Source organism: Pseudonaja textilis, chromosome 3 (genome assembly GCF_049901715.1).
Source record: "Pseudonaja textilis isolate UNSWEBS1 chromosome 3, rPseTex1.2, whole genome shotgun sequence".
Taxonomy (NCBI): Eukaryota; Metazoa; Chordata; class Lepidosauria; order Squamata; family Elapidae; genus Pseudonaja; species Pseudonaja textilis.
In genome coordinates, this window is record NC_141992.1 from 149091707 (window position 1) to 149108185 (window position 16479).

At 33.8% G+C, this 16479-nt stretch overlaps 1 protein-coding gene across 5 annotated transcripts in view; it reads right to left on the reverse strand.

Annotated features, from left to right (window-relative positions):
- Positions 1-16479, reverse strand: part of RNMT (RNA guanine-7 methyltransferase) — a 20126-nt gene continuing 3647 nt past the window's right edge. For 3 of the 5 annotated variants that reach the window (XM_087931030.1, XM_026699441.2, XM_087931029.1), the window contains exons 3-11: positions 15047-15167; positions 13351-13473; positions 11134-11249; positions 10418-10599; positions 9179-9343; positions 7004-7121; positions 6256-6357; positions 3198-3231; positions 1-937 (exon numbers count right to left, since the gene is read on the reverse strand). In XM_087931030.1, coding sequence (XP_087787156.1) covers positions 903-937; positions 3198-3231; positions 6256-6357; positions 7004-7121; positions 9179-9343; positions 10418-10599; positions 11134-11249; positions 13351-13473; positions 15047-15167 — 996 coding nt within the window. In that variant the 3' untranslated portion in view covers positions 1-902. Of the gene's footprint in view, positions 938-3197; positions 3232-6255; positions 6369-7003; positions 7122-9178; positions 9344-10417; positions 10600-11133; positions 11250-13350; positions 13474-15046; positions 15168-16479 lie in introns of all 5 variants that reach the window. The other 2 variants (XR_015743164.1, XR_015743165.1) reach the window with 1 other exon arrangement.

Genomic DNA, 16479 nt, shown 5'->3' on the forward strand with positions numbered 1-16479 from the left:
TAAATGATAAGAGAAATATTTTTTAATTTTCATAACTATTGAAAAGAAATTACAATCTAAGGGATACAAACAGCACAGTAGTATTTCTCCAAACATTACCCACGCTACATACCAACCACAATTAATTTAACAGTGAAAATACTCCACTGTGAAATAAAAAATCCAAGCCATGAATAATGTAGTTCTGGTATCCCAACACACACAGAACTCATACACATGAAAGCTGTTGAATCATGTAAGCTATTTACAAAGTTGTCTAAAGAAAATGCCCTCTAGTATAGGTTTTAAAACAGGGTGACATTTCTACTGATTGCAGCGAATACTGGATCCAGATTCACATTTCAGTGCTAACATATTTACTAGCCTACAACTTTATACAACCCAACAAGACTCTGCAGCAGATCTCAAGAGATAATCCCTTGGGAATTTATTTTGCAACAAGTGTAACAGTACGTAGACTTGTAGTCCTTGGCAATGTAATTTGTAGTCCTATAATTTGTAGCAATATAATTACCAAATCCTTTATTCTTCAAATGTTTTAGTTGACAGCAGTTACATTATCATATTACTACATTATGATCATATCTTCATACAGTACTCTGACAACTGGCAACTCTGTACCTGAAAACACCCTGAGTATTCCAGAAACCTCATATTTCGTTAAAAGTAGGAACTTAAGCCATACCACACAAAAAGTAAAAGGCATAACACATATACTGTATATACACCACATACAAACAACAACAAAAAATCCATCTGTCACAGACAGGCAGCCATGACTCAAATATAAGCATGCCCTATCTTGGTTGTTTCCTGCACACTCTTAAACATAAAAATATAAAATAGCTGTCAGTTTGGATGCTTGATCACGTCATCTGTAGTTCATTGTTTTCCTTTTCCTTTTAAAGTTTTTCAAATGCAAAAATCAAGTATAGACCTGGAAGGGAAAAAAGTCAAATATTAACAGCCTGATCGCATGTCAAAAATTTTCTCACTATTACTGTGAGATGTTCCTAACACTAATTTTTTTCGTACATATACAAATCTGAAACTATGCAAGCCCTATTCACATCTACCAAATTATTATCATCTTTATCATTCATAATATAGCCAGACATAACCACTCCCAGTAATTTGTGTATACAGAAAACATATGTATTTGAGATTTAGCATAAAAAAAAATTTTTTTCTTGATATTATCTTTATAAAACATTATTAAGGTAGATTTGGTATGATCTTATGATTTATTGCAAAATAAATTAAGTAAACTATAGTTATCTCATTAAAATATGAATTAACAAAATTATAGATAAACAATTTTTTTTAGTGATGATATTAGGTTATACAATTATTGATTGATAATATGAGCTATTATGTAATATAATTATACTAGTGACTAGGAAATGGATGCACAAAAAAAAGTGGTAAACCAATCAATGCACTGTATGTAAATTCATGAAGAAGGATATTTTTATGTTTTTGTGGTATGTTTATGTTTATCTTGTTATGTATGCTTATGTTTATCTTGTTATTAAAAAATAAAATAAAAATTTTATTAAAAAAAAAAGAAAACATATGTACTTGGTGGCATATTTTTAAAAAAAACCATTATTTTTTGAAATACAGGTAGTCCTCGACATATGACCTCAAATGGGCCCAAAATTTATGTTAAGTAACACATTTGTTAAGTGAGTTTTGCCCCATTTTACAAGCTTTCTAGCCACAGTTGTAAAGTGAATCATTGCAGTTGTTAATAACAGTTATTAAGTGAATCTGGCTTCCATTTTGTCACATGACCCTAGGACACTGCAACTGTCATAAACATGAACCATTTGCCAAGCTCCCAAATTTTGATCAAATGACCACGGGGATGCTGCAACAGTCATAAGTGTGAAACATGGTCATGTCACTTTTTTCAGTGCAATTGTAACTTTGAACGGTCACTAAACAAATTGTTGTGGACCACATATTGATATTTCAAAGGTAATTAGCTGCAAGGTAATTAGCTTGTATAAGCTATCACGTTTAACTATTCTAAATTCATGTACTCACTTAATACAAAAACACAGAACCTGCAGCAACCTTCACCCAAGCCTTGGTTACAACTCCAGGATTTCTCTAAGAATTGCTAATGAATTTTAATTTATAGTGATACAGATTACAAAAAAAATTGCATATCTAAAAAGTAATTGCATTGTTTTTTTTTTAAATTTAAATTAAATCAAAATCAATTATTCTCTATAACTACAATATCTACACTGATGGGAATCTTTTCTATAAATCTATTAATGGTATAAACAATATATATGGTTGCACTTAACATACATGGTTCATGTCATGAAAGCTAAGATAATATGTAACAAAATGTATAGGTGCTAGCTGATCACCATCAATAACTCTACTGGCTATAATTCCTGGCTCATGGTTCTTGTTTTACACTTTAAGAGGAAAGCATAATCAAGTATGTCTCACAATTTTCAAACTTTTTAAAACTAATAATTGCATAATAATTCCGTTTTAGTCATTCCACTTTTTTGGCACCCATAAGGATATTACTTTATTGAAATTTATTCCTTATATCAATTCTACTGATGTTTGACAATGGAACTGATATAAGGAATACATTTCAATAAACACCATCCAAACATTAAAGAAAGTAATTTGCATTATTTATAATATAATAAAGGTGGAAAATAAATGATTAAATGAATGAATGAACGAAATGAATGAATGAATGAATGAATAGGCCAATAAATAACTTGAACTGAAATGTTAATGCCTATTTATATAAATTACTGATTATAAATTTGAAAGGTAAAGACTTCTTCCAGAAATACTCAACACTGATTGACTGCATGGATGTACAATGTTTTCTTAACAATGTGAAAGTGATTTCCATGTCCATGTTCTTGAGTGGTTTTCTTTACTTCCAAGTCAGTATAACTATGCAAAGTTAAATGACTGAATTTAATCTCAGTACTTAGTGATGAATTTGCACATACTATGATGAATAGCCAGTCCTTTTGTGCAAAAATTCACTTTGTAGATTTATTTATGAAATATTTACACTCAAGAAATTTATCATAATAGCACAATAGCAAGACAAATACAGAAATGCTGCTAAGCAAACATATGTATATTTGATAGATGTTTGATAACTATTCCAGGAATTTTCAAACACTGCTTGTAATACATACTTGTTGCTTCCCATTCAGCCTTACTCATTGTTCCCTAAAAGAAAAAAGAAAGAAATTTACAAGATTGTTTTTCTCTGAAGTTTTCCTGAACTTCAGAAAGCTAAACCAAGTTCTAAAATATTATACTAGAATACTTAAGCATTTTCTTTGACCCTAAGCACAGTTAGAAGCTGAATGTTGGATTAATACAAAGATCTTGCACTTTTAAAATATCCAAAAACTTTCTACCAGTTTTCAATTTCAACCCATCTGAAGATAAGCTCCCAAGAAAAGCAGCCTCTCATTTCTGTAATATTAGGATGGATGATGTAAATATTGTTTTCTATGGTGGGGGCAATGTTATTGAATTCTTTGCTCTTTGAAATTTGATCTTACTTTACTTAGCTTCAAGAAATTATTAAAAACAGCTATTATGATGATTGGTTGCCCAGTCAACCAGATGTTTGGGTGGGATTTGCCATTTTAATCCACCTATCAAGTCCTTCTCAGGCGCTTGGGATAGGCAGATGTTATTGATTAAAATGTAAGCTGTTCTAACTAAAACTATCTTTTGCAATGGATTTTGTGAACAGCATCACACAGTTAGCCAGATGTTTAAACTGGACTTGGCATTTTTGTCCACCTAGCAAGTATTTCCTCCAGATCTGGGATAAGTATATGTTGTTTTATGGTGTTCAAGGTATCATCACAGGATGTAAATTGTTCCAAGTAAAGCTGCTTTCTGTAACTGATTGGTTGTGATCAATGCCAGTGATGTTTAAATGGTGCTCCAGATATTTTGGAATTCTACCCAAAGTGCTTATTAAAGTTGGTGCAATTGTTGTTTTCTTTTGTCATAGTTGTTCTACTTCCATTCGGAGATCTTTGTATTTTGTGATTTTCTCTCAATGTCCACTTTCCAGACTTTGCCTTCATTATCGACAATCGCAAAGTCTGAACTGTTATATGGCAGGAGCTTGTCTATCTGAATTCTAAAGACCCAGAGCATTTCATTTTCTATTACTTAATATTATTATCATGGTCTATCACACAGTCAGCCAGATACTTAGACTGGATCTGGCATTTTTACCCATCTATCAATTCCTTCTTAAAAATTTATGGTGATAGAAGCTGACATTTACATGTAATATTAGCTGCCTTACTTTATCTGTGGTTTAATTATTCTTTATCATTATGTAAAATGATTTCTTCTGCAGATCTTTTGTTATTGCAGGTATAACCTGGCAAGAGCCACACAAAGAAGACACACAAAAAAATAACAACATCCAATTATAGATATCTAAGAAATTTCATCTCTCTGAAATTAATAAAAAACATTTTTACATGAAGAAAATTTAAAGACTGAGTTTTTACACATTTATATGTGTTTATCTAAAAGGTCTAGGGGACCATGTCTGGTCTTAGAAACAAAGCAGATTCAGTCCCTGATCAGTACTTGGATCAGGGACCCCAAGGCAGGAAAATAATCTTAAAAGTTAAAATTATTCTATAAGACAACTATGGTAAACCACTTTCTTACATTCCACATCTTCTGCCCCCCACCCTCCCAAAAAAGCACCCTATATGAAAGATTTTATTTAATTACCAGAAATTAAACTTAAGGACATCTTTAGATTTACCCTAACCTTATGCTACAGTATTTTTTCCCCCTGGGTTTCAAACACCAATAAATAAGTTAACAAATAAGAGATATATAAAGCTATATCACATCTAATATAATCCAATCTAATCAATCCAATCCAATTTATTCACCTATCTATCTGTCCAACGGCTCAATCCACTGCATAATACTGGACCACTGGTGGTTTATTTCCTTAATGTTTATATTCAAAAGCTTCTCTGTAACTCTCCACATATATTAAAGGACACTGTGGCAAACAAAGATCCAAGCTAACTTGGATATAACTATTTATCTACCTGGAACAATTGCTTAATATTAGAACTCCCAAGTTACCTTTTCTTAACCTAGGAAATAACATTATTTCCCAATTTCTTAATATTACTTTGTTATTGCAACTACAATTGGGAAGAGTAATTCAGTTGTTTAGTAAAGCAGTCACGAAATGAAACTACAACTGTATTTATTACCTTACTTCAGCTTTCTTTTGCCTTATTTTTGTACAGATTGGTTATACAGTTACTTTTTCATCATCACTGTAATTTTGAACAATCAATAAATAATGGCTACTTCTATTCTCTTAGAAAAATATTGTCTGAAACTTTCCACACATAATAAAGCATATTCAGGCAAACAACGATAGCAATTTACTGAATATAATAACTATTAGTTATCTGGAGCAAAAAACACTTTCAAGAATAAAGACACATAGGATTTTGTCAATTCATTTCTATATTACTTCTGTTTTCAAACAGTAGCTGAACTCTCTTAAATTACTATGATATGAGCAGGAAGACAAGTTAATTAAACTAGCAATTTTCATAAATGTGTCTACAAGATTGATGTTTCATTTTGAACAGCCCTATTTATACATAACGACACCTTTGTAAGTTATTATATGCCAATATCAAACCTTAAAATAAACAACTGTACCTACCTGCACTGTATTTTTCTCCTTCTAAGACTCAAATATTTCAAATAATAACTCTTTTAAAAAGCTATTTGCCATACAAGCAAACTTAACTTTAATATTATGTGCCAACATGACACACATAAAAAGCTTCAGTACTTTCTTGTCCTTTCTGCAAACAGAAACCAATAATAAAATATGAATTGTTTTGCCATTTTACAGAAATTAAGGGGGCAGAATCTCTCCCTGACATTTGGGCAATGAGGCAGGCTGATTTCACAATCTATATCAAGCCAGCAACCTGAGAAAACGGTCTTCCTTCACAGCAGCACCAGAAGAGAAAAAAATGTGTGCTATAGGCCATCTAATAGAGAGACCTAAGCCTATTCAATAGAGAGAGGAAGAAAAATATCTTAAGACTTCAACCAAACTAATCTGGTTGAAAGACAAGATATTGCAGTGTTCACATTGACTTAAATGACTAAGCCTTAATGTTTCAGGTAGAGAAATACAATTTGGCCAATACTTACAAAAGGTAGTTTTGCTTTTCCATCCTTCTTAAGTATTTCTGCATGCTCATAATCCTCTTTTACATGTGAGACCAATCTGGAACCTTCGTCAGCGGGGTATTTCTGAAAAATAGCTTAGATAGAATTAATGCAAATATAACCCATCAACAGTATTTATATGAATTTATATGAATAGGTAATAATCTCCACAGCAAAATGAACTTGTCCTACACACCTGTATCTTCCAACTTATAATTATATCTCTTCCACCCATTACAGAATTAAAGGAGGTAGAAGTGGTTTGTATTCAAGCTCTTTACAGAATAAGACCTACTTAGCTTTGGCATGGTACTATACTTATACAAGCCCGTATCTCAGATTAACCTTCTGCAATCAGATGCTGTCTAAATATGTTGGAACTACATTTCTTACAATTTCCAGTGAGCATGGCTGATGACATCCAAATGGGGAAAGTCAAGGAAAGTTATCAATAACAAACTTAAAACAACTTACTGTAGATTACTCCTGTTGTTGTATCCAAATATCATCAATTAGATTTTAAATGACACGTTTTAAAGTTTATTACAGAAGTGGGTAGCCAATAGCAAAAGTCAAAACCTTAAATACACTTGATTCAAATAAAAATAAACATGCAAACTATTACAAAATTCCCTTTTAATCCAATGACAATACATTATTTGAAAAATATATAACACTTGACCAGACCAACAATTTTAAGATTATATATATTTATATCTATATATATTACCTCCAATGCCATCATTTGTTGAAGAAGCATTTTATGTTCTATGTTCTTCACTTTTTCTTCATAAAATTCCCAAAATGTTTTTTTGTAGACTAATTTCATTTTATACTTCTTTGCCATGCTGCAAAGTAAATTTAATAGTATATCATGATATTATTAATTCTCAAAATACTAAGTTTCAAACAGTACTTCTGTATCCAGAGCAACCATCATCTGCATCAAAAGTGCAGCAACATGCATTACAGCATCAGAAGGAATTATTTAAATCACCAAGCCCTATACTGTGCTCAATGTGGAAAAAAAATTAAAGCATCTATTAAAATTGTTTGTCTAAATTTTGTTTGAAAACATTCAACTCACTATCTCGAGTAATAGCAATAGCACTTAGACTTATATACCACTTTACAGCCCTCTCTAAGCGGTTTACAGAGTCAGCCTATTGCCCCCAACAATTTGGGTCCTCATTTTACCCACCTCGGAAGGATGGAAGGCTGAGTTAACCTTGAGCCTGGTGGAATTTGATCTGCCAAACTGCAGTAGGAGTAGCTTGCAGTACTGCATTCTAACCACTGCGCCACCGAGGCTCTTATGATAAATAATAAATTTATTATATATAATATACAACTTATATATAATAAACAAATTGATCTAACTGTAAAAAAATATTCAGTACTTAATCAGAATCTACTTTCACATAACACCTTTATTCTATTTTCTTAGTCTGAAACAACAGAGAACGTGTTGTGGCATTGTCTATGAAGATTCTCAGTCATCCAGGTCACCGTTATCCCAAAGGTACTTTTTCAAAAGGCAACTGGACTTTTCTTTATTTTTTCCTTGAATATGTTTGATTTCTCATCCAAGAAGCTTCCTCAATTCTGAACTTGGGAGGGAGGGTGATTTATATTCCTTGCAGTCAACTAGTTGTTAGCACTCTTTCTGAGAGTCCTTGAGGTCATTTGGGGTTTATCTATTCCCTCAGGGTCACCTGAATCAGGGGGTGGAAATAAAATGTCTTCAAGAAAAAGAGAAAGAAAAATCCAGTTGCTTTTTCAAAAAGCACCTTTGGGACAATGTTGTGGCATTCTTTTGTGTGTCACTTATTCTAGTACTTGAAAAGGCATATTTTCTCAATATTAAAATCTCCACTAGTCTGTTTCTGGAAAGACTTAATTTCTAGTCTCCTGCTCATCCTATTTACCATTTTACACTTGTTTTAAATTGCCTCCATTTTTAAAAAATACCATATCCAATGCTAGAAGCAATACTGAGGTGAAGTATAACTAATGCAGAGGAACAATTGTTTTCCAAGATTTTGGAAACTGCACTTTTATTCAAGCAGCCTTAAATAACATTTTTTCCAGACACATTATCCTGCTGACTCTATGAACACTAGAAAGTAAGTTGGCGTGCAATATTAAGACTATAGAACCAAATAAATTCATTTTAATCAGTGTTAATTCTGCCTGTATAAGAGGATATAAAGAAGAGAAAGGAATGAAGAAGAAAGCTACAGAGTCCTCAGGTTATCTGGAATTGCCACCATTAAACAATGCAGTTATAAAGTGCCACATCATAAGACTGCATCACTTAACAACAGGAATCCCAGTTGCTATCATAACTCCAGAATGATGTGGATTGTTAAGTGAAGACCTCATGACCATGGCATGGAAAGAGTCAGAAATTCCAGGCTGATGGATAACAGCTGCAGGTGAAAATTATAGATGGGAGGATGGGTACTGTGGCAGGGAGGTGAATGCCCAGACAGGCAGTACAAAATGTGGGCAGGAGAATGTTAGGTCCAATCTTGTCCATTTTTCAGCACCATTGTATCTTTGTACAGTCATTGATCGTATAGGCGTAACCTGAAGACTACTTATATAATTTCAAACAGTGGACAAAAAGTCTGTTTTGAATTCATGAGCTATCCCTGGCTCTGTTATTCCTCAAGGAAACTTAAGCTTAGGTTACTATACAGGAAAACTTTAAATAAGCAAAGCCAACTTATGGACAACTCTGACAAACATTTAAATAAAGCAGTATTTTTGTTCTTTTATAAACTACTTTTCTATGTCAATTACTCAAATTATCTGATAATATTTAAAATATAAAGTAAAGAGGCTGAAAAGAAATAAAACTAAACTAACATTCAAAAAGTAAGATTAGGTAAGAACTTACTCTTCCAGCAATGGAAAATAAACCAGGAATTCTGGAACATCAACCACTTCTTCCAAGTGGAAGTCATATTTGCAACCAAACAAAGGATAGTCTCCCTTTTTCTGAAACTTTACATTATATATTTCATTCCCAAATGAATTTGTTTCTGAAGATTCAAGGCGTTTTCTATGGCAAAACATTAAAAAAAGACAATTACAACATTTGGTTAGACTTAAGAGAAATTATATAGCCAATTCAGAGAACACTAAGAAGTCAAATAAAACAATGATAAAAAAAATCCTATTGGATAGAACAAAGTATCTTTAAAGCAGTGAGGCAACCATGCCTTACAAAAAGCTTGATGCAGCTGCTCAGAGGACTTTTTGAAGACTGTCACAACATTTGTACAATGTGGAAATTACTTCTGCCAAGACTGATGGCACAGTAAGGCAGCTGTGGAAAATGCAACAATCCTGACACTTCAGTTAGGTACATCTGATTTGCCCCAACATGTTGGGGGAAGTGACCTTTCAATAGGCACACTCAGAAATGTAGTGGCTACATCTCTTTTGATATCCTGAATAAGTTAATTAACAGAGGGTAATCAAAGTCTAATGGCTGTGGAAGGCTTCAAATTAGAAGCAAAATGGTGCTTCAGAACATGGGGACATGCAAAAATAGATTTTTTCTTAAACCAAACATCTTGAGCCTTCCTAGGATCAGCTGCCATATTCTTGCTTTCAAATCCAAAGTTCCACACAGCCCTACTTATTAATTGTATTTTCTATCGATGAGGCAATTGTCTATTATCTCATGGTTTCATATTTAGTGTCTGGAACAGTGAAAATTGGGTATTTTAATGAGCAGAAAATACTTTTCTGTATCTTAAGAGGATAGGGTGCTTCTTTAAGAGGGGATTTTCAAGTGTTAGGAATCGTGTGGACTAATAAAATACAGAATCAAACCAGACATACAGTATTTCTAATTTACATGATATTACTATTATGCATTTAATACATTTACTTTAGATTATGGTCACAAGATCCACAGACCAGAGCTGGATTGATTGATTATGTGTCAGGGAGGTAAACAAATGAAACAGTCAAGATGAATAATATGAGCAGATATTAATAATGATATTCATCATTGTTATGGCAGCAATACTTTGTCCAATCAATTCCAAAAAAACTGACATTTGAAAATACCTGACTTAAAAAATATTTCCTTTATTTCTCACATAATTCATTCTCATTAACTTACATAAGTTCGTAACTATCTGGAGTTGTGCCAATGAAGTATCCTCCAGGAGAAAGTTGCTCACAAGCGTTTTTAAGCATCATATCCGCTTGCTCATAGGTTTCAAATGAATAATGATACACAAACTGACAGCTGCAAATGTCAAAGTGCATATTGTTATCCTTGTACCTTTCAGACAGAAGTTCCTGAAACAAACAAAAAAAGGAAATAAAAAACTAATGTATATTATTCCAGCATCCTAACTACAAAGCTTTTTGAAAACCTAACTAAAATTACTTTTTTGTATCTACTGTATCTATATCTGTTATATCCTTATAAACTGAATTCTAAGTAAAAATATTTGGAGTGGTTTTTCTCAGGGAAAAAAGTAACAATGAAGAGAACAATTTTAGGCAATCCTTATGTATGTTCATGATGTTAACAATATATAGAAAAATTATTACATAAAATTGTGAATATCTGAACATATGATTTCACATGGCATAAATTACAAATGTGTACTTGTTTCATTGAAATGCAGTACCATAAATCTTCACAGTTTTACAGAGGAAATGTTTAAGACTAATTCCTAACTCTCCCTGCCAACAAGATTAGATTAATCATTCAGTCTGTAAAATATGCAACTATTTTGCTTCAGTCATAATGACTACTTTCCAGTTTACAGAAAGAATAACAAATTTCAAAGGAATAAAAAGAAAATAAAGAGCATGAAACTATACCTTGGTGCTATCCGCAGTTATAAATTCTGCACTGAAAAATCTATCATTCTGACGACCACGGTTTTTCATATCTTGGAAACGCTGTTCACACTGTTGTACAGATACACCAGCAATATCTATTGTTTAAAAAAGCTGAAATATCACTCATTTGCTGAGATTTAGCAAAATGGAGGCTTAATTCAAACAAATACAGTTCTTTTTAAAACCAAATACTTCTTATAGTACATCAAGGTTATGCCAGTGTTCAGTAGTGTTCATTCAGAACAAATATTAAATCAAACCTAAAAATAATACCTTTGACAATTATTTGCACTGAGTACAGTATAGGATAGTGCAGCTAACTTTTTTTATTGCCAACAGAAAATGTGCATCGAAGAGATCCAAGTTAAAGAATTAGAAAGCATTTCAGTCAGAAAACGTTTATATGAATATAATACATATTTATTGCATGCATAGATGATATAAGTAAAATTTTTGTAAGGACAATAATGCATCTTACAATTCCAGATAGGAATCTAGCAGGTTGGCAATACAAATAGAATTCTGGATATAAAATTAGTCAAATGCAAGAAACTTCAGTCAACTTCATTTGACACTCTTCCATATTTAAAACATCCCTTCTAGTAGATACTGTTAGGTACTGCAGATCTGATTTTACTTATACCACTCAAGAAACTATGCACTTGAAACAGAGTTGAAACCGAATAAACTCTATGGTACTAGATTCTAGATTTGCAAATTTTATTCTTTTTTACCCGTACAATATCCAAGTTTCATTTAATTTCAAAATTGCTTATTTTCACTATTAGCAAACTTGTGTACTAAAACATAAAATGGATATAAAATATGCCTTTGGAAATTTTTCTCTACTCTTTCACCCTACCAGAGCCAGGTAGCTATTAAGGTAGTTTATCCTATACATGGATTTAATGTATTTTCTTACTTTGTTTACAAATTATGCCGTATTTGCAAAATGAAAATTAAAGATATCTCAAAGTTCCTTTTCTATGTTATCCACAATTTATTTATTTATTTTTATTTATTTATTTAATTTATACTGCTGCTATTCGCCCATGGAGACTCGAGGCGGCTTACACAATGTAAAACCATATTTAAAACAAATAATTAAAATAAAAATAAAAAACAATAAAAACTAACAAAAAGAATCAAATAAATTAGTAAAGTACAATAGAACAAAATTTGGGAAAACAAAAAAAACAAAAACAACCAACTCCCACCCCCCACCCTGATGACAGCAGATCACACTAGCCATTTGATGGGCTCCATCCCTCTCTGGGTTCCCCAGGCCCGCTGGCAAAACCAGGTCTTCAGTGCCTTTCGGAAGAGTACTAGAGTGGGGGCCATTCTAATCTCTGGGGGAATGATATTCCAGAAAGAGGGAGCCACCACAGAGAAGGCTCTTGTTCTGGGTCCCACCAGGTGTATCTCCCTCAGAGGTGGAACTCACAACATTCCCTGCCTCTTGGCTCTAATGCGTCGGGTAGATGAGACTGACGTTCCCTCAGATAACCTGTACCCAAGCCATGAAGGGCTTTAAAGATGATAACCAGCACCTTGAATTGCACCCGGAAGCAAATCGGCAACCAATGCAGCTCCTGCAAGAGAGATGACACATGTGCACACAAAAGGTCTCCACAAAACCATGCGGGCCGCTGCATTTTGCACCAACTGGAGCTTCCGGATGGTTTTCAAGCACACCCCATGTAGAGTGCATTCCAATAATCAAGACAGGAAGTGACCAGGGCATGAGTGACTGTGAGTAGGGACTGTTGATCTGGGAAAGGGCATAACAGGTGCACAACCCACAGTTGTGCAAAGGTCCTCCTGGCCATGACCGCCATCTGCTCTTCAAACAGGTGTCGTGAGTCTAGGAAAACCCCTAGATTACGCACAGGGTCTGTTTGGGGTAGTACCACCCCATCCAAGACTAAAGGTGGTAATTCTCCCTGAATCAACGAACCCCAAACTCAGAGCCATTCGGTCTTGCAAGGGTTTAGTTTCAACCCGTTGCTCCCCATCCAGCCCCTAACGGCCTCCAGGCACTGCGAGAGAGAGGACACAGTAACACTTAACTCATCACGAGCCAAGACATACAGCTGAGTATCATCAGCATATTGGTGATACCTCAGTCCATGGTGACGGATGATCTCACCCATTTAACATGATTCCCAAAACAAATTAATTTGCTGTTCTTACCTGTACATACAAGTTTACTTATTCGGCCTTTTCTCCACTTCAGCAAGTCCCCACCTTTACCACATCCCAAGTCTAAGACTGTAATGTTTTGTTTTCTTTGTCGTACCTTATCAAGGAATTCACCTAAGAGAAAAAATTATAATCTTGAGAAAATGAAATGTTCTCCCTTTATTAGAATATAGCTTCCTGTTGATTATGAGAGCTTTACAGCTCTAGCCAATTGTTCCTATCTTTGAGAGGTATGAGAGAAAAAGAAAATCATCATTCACACGCACAGATCCTGAGTTTTCATCTCAGAAGTTAGTTTCACTCTGCTCAATGGAATGTTTTGTAGTTAAGTGTATAGAACTGTACCACATGAAAACTTAATTCACTGTTTCTATTTTATCTGCTAAATGTTAAGAAAGTTAATTTCATCACTGAATTCTCAGAATTTCAATGATTAATTTTATAATATCCAAGGATGACTAGTCTGGACTGAGATGTACTTTTGACAAAAAAGTATCATTTTTAATCACATAATATGTAAGTTATATTATAGTCATATATATATATATGTGTGTGTGTGTGTGTGTGTGTGTGTGTGTGTGTGTGTGTGTGTGTGTGTGTTATGTCCCACCTTCCAAAATAAACAGATAAGGCTGAAAGCAGCAGTCCTCGCAAATAAAGGCAGCAAACAGGAATCTTCACAGATAACAGCTGTAGATAGCCTCCACAAGATAGTCCAAGTTAATAGTTCCAACGAAATAAATCCAAGTCCCAACAAGATATTTCAGGTTTAAATCCTCCAAGCCAAAATCTTCGGTTCTCCTTGCAAACAAACACTTTGTTCCGGACAGAGTGCAAAGTCATCTCTCTCCCTTTATAGAGCAGCAGCTAATTAGTCTAATTACTGATCTGCCCTCCTCCTGTGCTCCCGTTGGTTTCTTCTCGTAAGGAGACGCCTGCTTCTGACATCCACCCAGCAATCATCTAAATTATTATCTTCACCTGAAGTCTCCATAAGTTCCTCATTGTCAGCCGTTCCCGGCTGATAACCTGATTGAGAAGCAGAGGAGGTTGAAGGTTCAGGCCGATCCTGCAAATCAAATGTGTCCTCATTCAAAATATTTATTATCACTGCTGACAGGAACTGTTAGGACTCCTCTTCGAAATTCAAACAGACAGAGCTCTTTGCAGTAACGTCCTCATTCAAAACTGCAGGCAAAACTGTTAGGACTCCCCTTTGAAATTCAAACAGACAGAGCTCTTTGCAGTAATGTCCTCATTCAAAACTGCAAGCAAAACTGTTAGGACTCCCCTTTGAAATTCAAACAGACAGAGCTCTTTGCAGTAACGTGCTAATTAACTGGCTTGCCCATCAGATTAACGTTTCCTGGTTCTGACGTCAATCCACGATCTAACAGTCATCAGATTCAAAGTTCCTAACAGGATTAGTCCTTCCAATCACAACATATATATGACTATAATCTCACATTTGTAGACTAAAATGATGAACAAGAAAATGCTCTTACAAATATGTACAATGCTTGCACTATAGACCAACAGTGAAGAATGCAGTAATATTTTTGTGCAATCAAAATATTAATTTTGCAATATACAATCTAATATTTGGAATTTAGAAATTAATCAATCCCAAAAAGTGAATGTGTGAATTATAGATATTTTAAACTGTGTTTTTAATGTACAGACATACCAATCAGCACGCTCTTTATCCAATTGTTAAAGTTTCGGAGATAGAAGATGCGACTCATGCTACGTTGTTCCAATCCAACCTCTTCAAGCTTATTATAATGTGCTGCTACATCTTCTGCATGCTACATAAAATAAATGATTCAGTATAGCATGTAAATATTTATATGTATTTAGGTGATGTCTAAATCCCAACATTCTTCTTTAATTGGTGCATTCCTTTTTAATAGGGTTCATATAAAAATAGCAATAGGGTTCAAATAAAAAAATTACATCTTTACATTTGGAGTGTATATTTCCTGACAAATTCTTTCCAACCCACTAAAGAAACAAAACAAAACAAATAAGAGTACAAGAAAAAGAGAGAGCAGGATTCCTCTGTTGAGTAGAGGAAACATGAAAAAAAATCACATTAAATGCCAAAACATGAATATTAAACAAACCTATTCAATGTATTTTCCTATGCATTTTGAATGAGCTGAAGTTCCATATATTGTTTTGAAGTTACCTTTGATAAAATGCACTACAGTAATTCAATAGTATAAATAAGAGATGTAAATTTGTAAACAATGTATTATTTCTTCTCCTGATATACAACATATAAAGGGGAACAATGTTTAGTTGATATTTCTGTTTGCAATGGCAAAGGTGATAGATAGATAGATAGATAGATAGATAGATAGATAGATAGATAGATAGACAGACAGACAGACAGACATAATCAATGAGAATGAGACGGCATACAAAATAATAACACAATATGCTATTATGGTTGGTTGCACGGTCAGCCAGATGTTTAGACTGGATTTGGCATTTTTATTCACCTATCAAGTCCTTTCCAAGGACCTGGGATAGGCAGATATTGTCTGATGGTGTTAAATATACTGTCACAGGATATAACCTGTTCCAAGTGAAACAGTCTTCTGCAACTGATTGATGCTGATTTTGTTAATGCCAACAAAATCAGCATCAATCAGTTGCAGAAGACTGTTCCAGTTATTTTGGGATTTCACCCAAGAGGGCTATTACTATTGGTACAATTTTTGTTTTCTTTGCCACAGTTGTTTTACTTTTATTTGCAAGCTTGCATTTTGTGATTTTCTACAGTTCATTTTCCTCTGTCTTTATCTCCAGATACTGCCCTCTCCACTATCTAGACTTTTTTTCTTTCTCTTATCAACAATAAATAAGTTTGGGATGTTATGTGGCAGGTGCTTGTCTGCTTGAATTGTGGCCTCACAGATACCTGCTTGCATGTAAATGGTTTTTTTTCCAGGTATTTCATGTATTGCTATATTATTATTGGTAAAAGGCAAATCTGCTCGTGTTTTATACACTAAGATGGAAATCCCATTCAACTTAAAACTTGCTCCTATCTTACCCAGTTTTTGTTAATTTGATAAGCATTCCCACTACATCCAAATCATCAATGAATTT